Source organism: Myxine glutinosa, chromosome 2 (genome assembly GCF_964187855.1).
Source record: "Myxine glutinosa chromosome 2, kmMyxGlut1.1, whole genome shotgun sequence".
Taxonomy (NCBI): Eukaryota; Metazoa; Chordata; class Myxini; order Myxiniformes; family Myxinidae; genus Myxine; species Myxine glutinosa.
Window position 1 is genome coordinate 111,651,400 of NC_136262.1, and position 12,351 is coordinate 111,663,750.

Consider the following 12,351-nt stretch of genomic DNA (forward strand, 5'->3'; position numbering starts at 1 on the left):
AACATATCTTATTCCCCATGGTGAGTACTTGACAATGAGCCATGTTTCAATTTTTTCCATTGAGCGGTTTGGGAGATATAGAGGTGTAAGTTTTTCCCAAGATGGCGCCTGTACCACGTGACCTATGCCGTCATAATAATCATTAAAATATTCTACAGGAGGAGGCACTCCTATGGTGAAAATTTCATGTCAATCGGACCAACAGTTGCCGAGAAAATGAATTTTTAAAATGCAGACACGTACGGCACACGTACGTACGTACATGAATGCTTAACCCCGCTTTTCGCTTCGCGAGCGCAGGGTAATAACCCGAAATAAGTGGATGGGACTAAGATAATGGTCTGCTATGAAATAACTATTCTGAGGGACCTACATGGTGGTTGCCATTACTTTTTAGTGTTTTCCCAAAACCGCAACAGACCACAACAATATTGTTCTTTATTTGCTCCCTGTCAACCGTTTCCTCCAATGATACCACATTCACTACCTCTTTCATTGATTGACTTTGTCTGAAATTTCCTTGTCCTTAAGATGACCCCCTATGGAACGGTACCCGCCATGTACTTGGTTTGTGCTGACTGCCTCTACATATTTCCAGCTTCTGCTTTCACTTCCTCTCCAAACTTCAGGTCTGCCAGTAATATCAACATCATGGACAGTGGTATACTTATGACCTCTTTCACTGGCATGAGCCATACTTTCCATATAAACAGCCATACCGGTCCTATCGGCCATACCTGCCATACTAGTCTTAACAGCCATACCGGTTCTATCGGCCATACCAGCCATAACAGTCCTATCGGCCATACTAGCCAAAACAGCCATACCGGTCCAACCGGCCATACCAGCAGTATCGGCCATACAAGCCATATCATTATCAGCCATACCGGCCATTTCAGCCATACCGCCATTTCAGCCATACCAGCCATATCAGCCACACTGGCCATTTCAGCCATACCGGCCATATAAGCCATATCAGCCATACCAGCCAGTTCAGCCATATCGGCCATATCAGCCATTTCAGCCATACCGGCCATATCAGCCATACCGGCCATTTCAGCCATACCGGCCATATCAGCCATACCAGCCATATCGGCCATAAGAGCCATACCAGCCATATCAACCATATCGGCCATATCAGCCATACCGGCCATATCAGCCATACCGGCCATTTCAGCCATATCGGCCATAAAAGCCATATCAGCCATATCGGCCACACCAGCCATATCGGCCATAAGAGCCATACCAGCCATATCGGCCATATCAGCCATACCGGCCATATCAGCCATACCGGCCATATCAGCCATACCGGCCATACCGGCCATATCACCCATATTGGCCATAAAAGCCATACCGGCCATATCGGCCATAAGAGCCATACCAGCTACACCAAGCACTCCAGCATAAGCTTGTTTTTCCCAAGATCTGCATGTTCAGTATTCTCTTTTCTCCAGTTTCCGCCATGCTTGTTATTTGCACATTTTCTAACATGTGTTCTATCTTGTCTGTCAGTTCCTTTTCCCTTTGTCTAGCCGCCTCCACTGTTATTAATTCCAATACCGCATTCCCTTTCATAACAGCTGATTTAGCCGCTAATAATGCAACCTTCTCTCACATTCTGTGCAAAACCAATGGGCTCCATTGCAATCCTTCGCAAAACAATCACATACCCCAACCGACATGTTCTGACAACTTCGCCTCACATTCTATCATTGATCTTACCACTAGTAGACCAGCTATTTATGAAAAAGTGCTCTAAAAAAACTTTGGATGGCATTTTCTGTTAAAAGCAGGCATCCATGCTGGATCACTTGGTTGGGGTGTGTGGAAAATTATGTGGGTGGATGCCACCCTGGATTTTGACCTTGAAGGTCATTTTCAAGGTCAAATGTACCTAAAACATGCAAAAATGGGTATATCGTTAGCCTATTTTTCATAACAGTTTCTGTTGCACTTAGAAATTTATAACCTTATTAGATCAATTGCCCGTAGGATGTAGAAGAATATGTGAGTCGATTCCACCCTCAATGTTGACCTTGAAGGTACTTTTCAAGGTCAAATCGACCAAGAAGTGCTAAAAATGGGTATTTTCGAGCCTATATTTTATATTACAATAACTTTCTGTTGAATGTAGAAACAGGCATCTGCATTGCATCAATTGCCTGACGGTTGGGAACAAATAAGTGGTTGGATGCAACCCTGGTTTTTGACCTTCAAGGTCAATTTCTAGGTCAATTGACCCCCTAAAATAGGAAAAAAATGGATATTTTCTCGCCTATGTTTTGACAGCATTTTCTGTTGTGTGTAGTAACAGGCATCCATGTTGAATGTTTGGGGTGTGTGGAAAGCTTGTGAAAAAGTGTTGTTCTTTGTCAGACCTGAAGATAAATACAGTGATATCATTATAAATAAATAATTATAAATAAATAATCGTGAATTTATACTTTAATTGTACAAAGGTATCACATAATTTTCTATGAAAAAATGTGAAAGAAAATATTATCTAAAAATGTTTGTCAAATGTGTTGTGTAAAGTAATTAATATTTGCTTTGCTTCCTTTTTTCAGCATCCTGCCTTTGCAGTTGAGCCCTGGTTGACACGATGGAGCCAGTGGCCATACTCAAGCGGAAAAGTGGACAGTCACAGAATATGCATCATGCTTTTTCTGTGAGAACACTAGGCCAGTTGCTGACCTTCGCACAGGGTCATCTCAAGGGAAAAAGAGAGCTAAAGTGGTTGCAGCGGAGCGGAGAAAACTGTGTGACAGAAGCAACGTGGACATCATAGAAAGACTCGAGGCACTATCTGAATCAGACTTTGAAGGATTAGAAGTCAAGTGGCACAAGACATGCTACAGTGTATTTCCATCGGACTCCAAGCTCTCCAGACTGAGAAAACAACGTCTGCCATCTAGTACCAGTACTGATGTTCAGGCAGGCCCTTCCAGCAGTACTGCATTACAACCAACACGACGCAGCTCCTTACCTGCTGTTGACTGGAAGAAATGCATCTTTTTCCAGCAGCAAAGCAAGGTACCACTTCACAGAGTGACCACGCTGGGGAAGTCAACAGAAATAACTGAATATACCAAATCGGATCTGGTAATGAGGACACGACTGGCAGGGGTTAGTGACTTGATTGCAGCCGAGGGATGCTACTATCGACCTTGCTGGGTTGCTTTTGAGCGAAGATGCAAAAGGCAGAAAGCAACATCAACATCACAAAGAGCAGACAGAGTCTGGTGCATGGGCAGGCTATGTATGGACTTAACCAGAGGATTGTCCCAGGGTCATGTATACGACATGGGGAAAGTATGGGTCCGGTATGAGAGCATCTGCAGGGAAGAGGGTGCACAGGTGCCTCTGAGGTACAAGAGACGATCAACATTCTATGAAGAAGTCCAACAGTCAGTCGGATCGAAAGCCAGCTACGTCCGACCCCTCTCTCAAGGGCACTTGCTGATGTATCCTGGTGAGCAATCAGATGTCATCATTTCGAAACATCTCACAAATAGTCAGGGCCCTTAGGGATATTTTGGTTCAAATTCTTCCAAAAGCATCAAATTTGGCACAGATGTTGCCCATGCCATACTCTTTCGATTTTTGACGGGCGCCAAGGGCGGTATGATCCGTGGACCATACCGGTCCATCCCGCCATGTCACCTGACCTATGACGTCATAATTAGGATATGCATCCAATCACATGGCGTACTATAAGTGGTCAAAGTTCAAAATGAATCGATCGAAAAATGAAGGCAGGGATCCATTTTTAAGGTTTTCATAAAATCCAATATGGCCACCAGGTCACATGACTTATGACATCATATTTATGACATGTATACAATCATGTATACATGAACCCGGATCATGATCGCACAAAAATTAAACACAAGGATATGGCATACAGTTCATAAAACATCAAAATCCGTACCTTTGTAATTAGACTGATGAACTGCATATGCCTGAAAATTAGGAAATAGACATGTAAATATTTCCTCTAATTGTCAAAAATAAGGTCAGAGTTCGATTACCCAACCCAGAAACATAAAATGATGAACCTCGCGTAAATCTTGACAAAAAACTCAAAAACCGACATGTTTGACTCAAAAATGACCTTTAAGATGACCTTGAGGGTTGACCTTGACCTCGAATCATCAAAATAACATCATAATTGGATTCCTCGACCTCGAAAACCCCTGAAAAGTGGTATCATACATGATTCCAACCCTTTTGGTTATTTAACTGATTTTCCTCTAATCCGGGTGGCGGCCATTTAGTATTTCGCCAATATGGGGCCCCCGCGGGGGGGGGGGGGGGGCGCCCGTCTTGGCGCCAGTCAAAAATCGAAAGAGTATGGCATGGGCAACATCTGGGCCAAATTTGGTGCTTTTGGAAGAATTTGAACCCAACGGCCCCAAAATATCCCTAAGGGCCCTGACTAAAAGTCATCTCAACATTCCATGTTCTTATCTGATTCGGAGTCTACAGGAGATGAAGGAGAATACAGCGAAAGAATAGGCTTCCAAGAGAACAACATCTTCCAAGACATGGTGCACGTTGCGCTCCAAATAAAGCAAGACCTTCTTGACACCCCAGGACATCCCAGCATGTGGCGAGGAATTGATGAGGAGCATGTGGCACAGGTGATCCCAGATAGCCTCTACTTGTTCCTCCGGCTCCTGTTTGGAGGCACCGATGTTGTGAATGAGGGTCTGGTGGATGATGGCGACATCAGGCGGAAAGCTTGTAGCATAGCTCAGGACATTGTGTATGCAGTGTCCAACAGTCGGAAACTGGTTACAGGCAGACCAGGAGAACATCATCGTCCCCTCTCCAAGTGAAACACCAGGATGGAAGCTGGAGTCTGGTAATCTGCAGGTAATCTGGATCAGGCTGCCATCTGTTCCAGGTGCCTGCATCCAACTTGTCACCTGTGGATGCAAATCAAAGTGCAGAACTGCTTGTTGCAGCTGTTACAGACAGGACCTCAAGTGCACCACTGCCTGTGGCTGTGACGCCATTGACTGCTGCAATCCTGCAGGCCAGTGAACACTTAAACATTTGCAGGATATCAAGCACATCAAATCATGCCCAAAGACACTTGTGTATTCACCTATTAGTATAGTTAGTGAGAAAATGCCTATTTTAAACATTATTCTTTGTCCAATTTGACCTTGAAAATGACCTTCAAGGTCAAAATCCAGGGTGGCATCCACCTACATTTTTTTCCACATCCCCCAAGCAATTGATCCAGCATGGATGCCAGCTTTTAACAGGAAATGCCACCCAAAGATGTTTTGTGTGACTTGGCTGGTCCACTACACTGCATCTCCACAGAACTGGCAAACAAGGTCCTCCTCCTACTCTTCAGCCTGCCTGTCTGCTTTTGGTCACTTAAATTTGCTTTCCTTCCTCACCCGCTTCATACTTTCAGTCTCTTTCTGTGAGTAGTTTGAGCTTCTTCTTCAGAGTAGTTTGGAACCTTCGATCCATAATTCCAGTACAGCTCAGCCTTGTATCCAAGAACTATGAATAATAAGTGCTGATTTTATTGAAATCTTGTCGTACGGTTTATATGAAGCTAAGTGGTATAGTTCGCGACAGCTCCTTTAGGCAATTCGTCATTTTGGAACCCGATTAATTAAATAATCGTTCCGTTCGTGCAAGCGAGTAATTGTCGATTTTGTGCAAAGCGCACCAAGTTGTTAGTGTTTGATTGCTGGTGTTTTGCGCATACAGTATTTAAAGACCCACAAAGAACTAACCAACCTCGATTCGAGTCACGTGCACAGCGATCACGCTCGATGACGTCATTTGGTGTCAGCTCGATGGAGTTGCCGGTCATGCGGAGGCGGCTTGGGATGTTTTGCCTTTTGTACTTGGTTCTTCTGGTTACCTGGACCAGTACGTCGGTTGTGGGACAGGTAATCGAGGTGGAGCCGAACACTTCGGTGAGTGTGCTTTGCACGGTTACACTGGATTTTGAAAGGAGACGGGGAGATTCCCCAATGATGCCGGTAAACAACTCAGGAAAAGTTCGTCAGTCGAATATATGTGTGTATATAATGTTTATATTAATATACAATATTGTATATAATCGTTTGGTTATCGTAACGTAAACTTGGGCACTTGATGGAGATGGGTGGGTGATTTTGGTTTGGAGAATTGTGGAGTCATGGATGTTATGTATGGAAATGGTGACGTGAGGATGGAGGGAGACGGTCGTGAGGGGAGGGTGGAGGGAGACGGTCGTGAGGGGAGGGTGGAGGGAGACGGTCGTGAGGGGAGGGTGGAGGGAGACGGTCGTGAGGGGAGGGTGGAGCGGAGGGAGACGGTCGTGAGGGGATGGTGGAGGGAGACGGTCGTGAGGGGATGGTGGAGGGAGACGGTCGTGAGGGGATGGTGGAGGGAGACGGTCGTGAGGGGATGGTGGAGGGAGACGGTCGTGAGGGTGGAGGGAGACGGTCGTGAGGGTGGAGGGAGCGTGGTGAGGATGAAGGGTGGAGACTGTGTTGAAGAGGAAGGAGAAGGATTTCATTCACTGGCATTTTGATTAAAAAAAAGTAATCTTCATCGTGATGAAGCAGCATTTACACGGAAGGAAGGGTGCATGACATGCTTTTGACATTAGTTTTTTAACATGTTAATTCAATTTGGTGCAAATGTTTGTCGAGAACGACAGCATAAGGTAAGTGGAGCACTAAGGCGAATTCCTGAACAATTAAAGCAAAAACAAACCTGAAGTTGGTGTGACGATGTACAAATCGAGGGAAGGTTTGTCCGTATCACACGCTCGGCGATCTTCATTGGTCTTTCCAGTTTCTTAACATTCTCCTCTGACAAATTATCAAATTGAAAGTACGAATACTTTGAATCGAGGATTGATAAAAAATAAATAAAGAACCAAAATGCTCTTGCATACATGGAACTTTCAATTTCTTTAAGTGCAATGATTGTTTTGCTTCAACGGACAACATTTTGGGATTCTTACTCGGTTTCTATTTGTTATCGACTTCTGTGTCTCAATACTTGTGCTCAGAAAACGTGTTCAATATTATGAGCATGAATCTATATCATGGTCACCTGCTAAGCTGTGAATGAATAAATACATAAACATTTCTTGCCCTGTTGTCATTTCGGAACTAAATAATGACGTCACACCAGTGTACACACGTCTGAACTTAGTTAACTTAGTCTTGCTCAAAATTGACTTGAATTAGGACTTGAAAATAAAAAGGGGGAAACCACACAATGTTGTGGTGCACCTGTATTATTGGACCCGAAACCCTGACGCATGATACGATTGCACATCACCGGCTGTTGTGGTCTATTTAATAAAACCGAATTGATCTTCAAAGCGTCGGCTTGCCATTTAATTTTGGTAACTTGTCGATTTGATACGTGCGGTACGATGGTATTGAAGGCACCGGAGAAGTCTATGTGGGGTTATTAGTCCCCTACCGGTGTACACCGAGGGGACTATAGGTTTGCACTCCGTCAGTCCGTCCGTCACGCAAAGAACAGTTTTCCGGACATTTTTCTAAACGCTTAATGCTAATGATTTCAAACTTGGCACATGGTTTCCTCATGGTAAGTTACAGATCAAGTTCGAACTTCACGACGTTTCGATAATTTTTGACAAAGTTATGGCACTTTGAACTTTTTAATTCTGATGATCCTTAACTCGGTGCCATTTTACGTTTTAATTTCCTTTAAAAAAGATTTTCTCTGCAATAATTGGACCGATTGAGATCAAATTTTCACCGTAGGGGGTACTCGGTCTGTAGAATATTTTAATGGTAATTATGACGTCACAGGTCACGTGGTTCGGCCGCCATATTGTTTTTCGTGAAAACACGAAAACCCCTTTTTCTTTGCAACGGCTGAACAGATCGAGGCCAAACTTTGCAGGCAGAATCGCATACCCATGGCGAACAAACAAGTCAACGAGCATGACGTCATGCGTCACATGGTTTCAGAGTTATGACGTTTTTAAGCATGAACCTTTAAAACCGAGCTCCTCCCTCATTTTTGATCCAATCAAGGGGAAACTTCACAGATCTGTTCAGCATGTCAATCTACTCAAATGTCTTTGGAATTTGCGATAGGGCACGGTTTGGCAGATATCGTTAATTAAACGAAAATATTTTTTAAAAATGGATATCTTCTTTATTCTCGAGTTCTCCTTAAGCTGCACCGCGCGCCCTCAGCCTCGTCTGCGAACGTCAACAGCGCGCGCTTTCCGGAGGGGCAGAGCCAAGCCGAGCAACATATATATGCACATTGATCGTGAACCGGAAAATATAATAAATTACTGATATTTAGCGACTCGGAAGGTTCTTTATCGACAACTTATTTTCTCGTGCTGCTGCTGCTGACCTGTCTGCAAGGTGTATAAATCGAAGTCCCGAGTGCGAATCACAGGTGAGCCCGTCCTGAGGTAATTAGCGATTGGGAACGATTCAGAACCTGTGGGTAAATAACCCTTGGTAATTTCCCAGACAGACTACCGGAAGGGGACATGTATTGCAGCACAATACTCAGAATGCTTGTTTTAACTCAAATTTGCATTCTGTTTCCACTTTTGGTGAGAAGTAGGGGTCTGTGCAACCATTCATAAACTTTATTTGGTGCAAATTGGATAATTTTTAGCTGAGTTACCTACCCCAGACCGTGAGTTGGTAATTATATAATTCACACAGTGCAATACGTGCAGGCTGCCCCAACAGTTTTCCGGACGACAGACTGCCGGTAGGGGACATGTATTGCAGCGCAATACTCAGAATGCTTGTTTATCTATAAATTGTTTAGTTTGTATAAACTCATCAAACGAAGTTAACACATCACCTGCTTGAGTCATACGATGGAGAAACTACCAGGTTGTGGTTTTTCTGCTTCATCTGAAGCTGTTTTATCTGCATCCCCCTTTTTCACCACACCCTGTTACCTCCGCCACCAAAGGTGGATGGAGGTTGTTTTCACCCCTGTCTTGTTTGTGAACAAAATATCTCAAAGTTGTGGATGGATTCAGACGAAATTTGTCAGATGTAGTGTATGTCGCAAGTATGAAATTATTAGATTTTGGTGAAGATCCAAATTCGGCTACTAGAATTTTTTAAAAGTGATTCTTCACCATTGGGAGATAGGGCCAAAAACGATACATAGCAGGATATCTCAAAGTTGCGGACGGATTTGGACGAAACTTGGTGGACCGGTTGGGTGTCTGAGAAGAACAAGTAGATTAGATTTTGGTGAAGATCTGAATATGGCTTTGGATATGAGAATTATTTTATTTTTTTAGGTGATTCTTCACCATTGGGAGATAGGCCCAAAAACTATACATTGCAGGATATCTCAAAGTTATGGATGGATTTGGACGAAACTTGTTGGACAGGTTGTGTGTGTGACAAGGAAGAATCGATTCGGTTTTGGTGAATATCTGAATATGGATTCGGATATGAGTTATTTAGTTTTTTAAGTGATTCTTCATCATTGAGTGATATGGCCAACCAGGTGGAGGTGTGCTCTCTACTGAGTGCCGTTCTAGTTTTACCTGTATCCCCCATTTTCACCACCTTGTTTGTTCGTGAATGTTTATTTTTGGTTCTCCAATTTCTCGTCATTTTTGTCCCACTTCTGCACTCTAACTTCCCCTTGTTAGCCGGGCACCAGATGACTGTCATGGTTAATATCACGAATGATAACATTACAATAAGTTGAAGCATGGGAATTACCATGTTTTCACGTCATGTTCGTGCGCTGCCTGTGTTAAGCTTTCAGAGTTGTCATGTGATCATGAATGCTTTTGTTCTACCATAGATGTAGATGGGGAATATGGGATGTTTGCCATGCGAGTGACTAAGCCAATCAGACGCGAGTGTATAGTCAAAACACACCACGTGGTTTGTACTTGAGCTCTGGTTTCTCTTTATTGGTGCCCCAACCGGAGGGGACTATATGTTTGCTCCATCTGTCTGGCCCTCCATCCGTCCCACCCATGGTTTTCTGCACTTTTCCCCTCGTATCCTTTAACATATTATGTTTGTGGGGGTAGAAATGGAATACCTTAGGCCAGGTAGGATTGTATAGGGTAGGGTGCTCCGACTGTCGCAAAGAAGAAGAAAAAAAAACAACCTTCCTGTAATTTCGTAGGGCCGGATGTCGCATGTGTATATTTGTCTCTGAGAGGGGTGGAGCTATGCTAATTAGTTAGGGTATGAGTAGATTCCCTGTGTGTAGTTGCCTTTGTGGTTTCCCCTTTGTTCCTTATGACACTTGCAACACCAGCCATGCAAACGGCACCTAAATTAAACCACATAATCGCCGACCGGATCCGAACACTGCCACTGACGCCAACCAGCTGAGCCATCTCAGGGGCCGTGAGGCCCTGCCCCAAAACGAATGATAGTCATAGACTGATGCGATGGTGCTCTGATTGGAGCGTGGGTAACGTCAGAACATTCTCGCGCCAGGGACTAAGGGCATGTCCCGCCATTTTCACTCTCGCACTGGGTTTGATTGCGGGCGGACGCACTTTTCTCTCGTCTGTCCTGGTTGTCGCAAGCGGTCGTGCATTTGCTTGATCCAGCTTTTGCCGAAGCCCCGTTCCCTGGTTCTCGAGTCGCTCATTTGTCTGTCAAGACGTGCATCTCATCCTGTCACAGTGGATTATTATTTAATCTCTCGTGTCCTGGTCATATTTTCGCTCTCCCTGTTCCGGGTTTGGGAAAGGTGGACGCATCCTTTCCTCGGTGCTGACTTTGTGACTGCTGTGCTTGGTGCCGTGTGTGCGGGAAAGGAACATTGGGGCTCGGTGCAGCCGAGCAGGAAGGACGAGGGAGGATCTCGGGCCTGTTCGCTTCGTGTTGGCAGCTGGCGGTGAACACGACTTCGCGCCAACGCGTGTTTTCCCTTGCAGGGACGCGGGACCTTTGACGACCCCGTGCGGTTAAGCACGCCAGAGCAGAGTAGCAGGAAAACGCACCACACTACATTTTTACTTTTATTTTATCATCCCCTTGTGTGTAATTGTGTCTGACTAGAGGATCCTCAATGTAGGAATTTTATTTTACTGTGCATTCATTTACATTACTCCCAGTGTGTACCCTGGATAAGAATAGGTATGCCGTATCCCTGCGTATTGTAAGAGGCGACTAAGAGGGTTGGTGTCAGGAAGGGCATCCGGCCATAAAAAAAAAAACATTGCGTCAAAAAGAGAATCATGACGATTACAACTACATGTGGGCAGGGTACAGCCTGAAGTGGAGATCGGTTTCTGAGGTTTGGGACATGGAATGTAGGGACAATGACAGGGAGATCAGGAGAAGTGGTGGAAGTATTGGTCAGAAGAAGAGTGGACATATGTTGTGTGCAAGAGACGAGATGGAAGGGAAGTGGTGTGAGAATGGTGAAGTGTAGGCATGGACAGAAATACAAGTTTGTGTGGCAAGGGTGCCCGGAGGGCGTGAATGGTGTTGGTGTTCTGTTTTCTGAGGAGTTTGTAGACAGTGTGGTGAGTGTGACTAGAGTGAGTGATAGGTTGATGATGGTGAAAATGATGATTGGAAAGCTCTTGGTGAACGTCATCTCGGGATATGCTCCGCAGGTTGGTCGAAGCGATGAAGAGGAGGACAAGTTCTGGTGTGCGATAGAGAAGCTGATGGAAAACGTGAAAGATGAGGAAGTTGTTGTGGTAGGAGGAGACCTAAATGGACATGTGGGAAGGAGTATGGATGGTTTTGACAGAGTTCATGGGGGTTACAGATATGGTGAGAAATGGAGAAGGTGAAAGGATTTTGGAGTTTGCTGATGGAGCTGATTTGTTGATTTGTAATACTCAGTTCCAGAAAGAGGATAATAAGCTTGTTACATACATGTCAGGTGGGTCGACGACAACCGTTGACTACCTGATGGTGCGTAGGCGAGATAGGGGGCACCTTCGAGACACAAAGGTGATCCCGGGGGAGGAGGCTGTTTCACAGCACCACTTGGTTGTCTGCGACGTAAGGGTGAAAGGTGCGAGGAGAGCTCGGCGGGTGAAGTACCAACCGAGAATGAAGGTGTGGAGGTTGAAAGAGGTGACAGTAAGGGAGGCATTAAAAGAGGCTGAGTAGGGTCGAGGATGATGTGGTTGAGCTTGAAAGTGGTTGGATGTCAATGAAAGCTAGTCTGTTGGGAGCCGTTGCTGAGGTATGTGGATGGACAAAAGGACCTCAAACATGGTGGTGGGATGATGAAGTTGGAAAGAGGATTGACGAGAAGAGGAAGAAGTTCAAGGAGTGGCCGAAGGCGAAGGGTACGGGAGCAGAAACAGCAGAGCATGAAAGTTATAAGGCAGCCAGGAAGGCTGCA

General features: G+C 44.8%; 1 protein-coding gene across 2 annotated transcripts in view; it reads left to right on the top strand.

Annotated features, from left to right (window-relative positions):
- The first annotated feature begins 5,793 nt into the window (after positions 1–5,793).
- NPC1 (NPC intracellular cholesterol transporter 1) overlaps positions 5,794–12,351 on the top strand; it is a 47,627-nt gene continuing 41,069 nt past the window's right edge. For both annotated transcript variants that reach the window (XM_068107460.2, XM_068107461.2), the window contains exon 1: positions 5,794–5,951. In XM_068107460.2, coding sequence (XP_067963561.2) covers positions 5,805–5,951 — 147 coding nt within the window. In that variant the 5' untranslated portion in view covers positions 5,794–5,804. The remainder of the gene's footprint in view (positions 5,952–12,351) is intronic.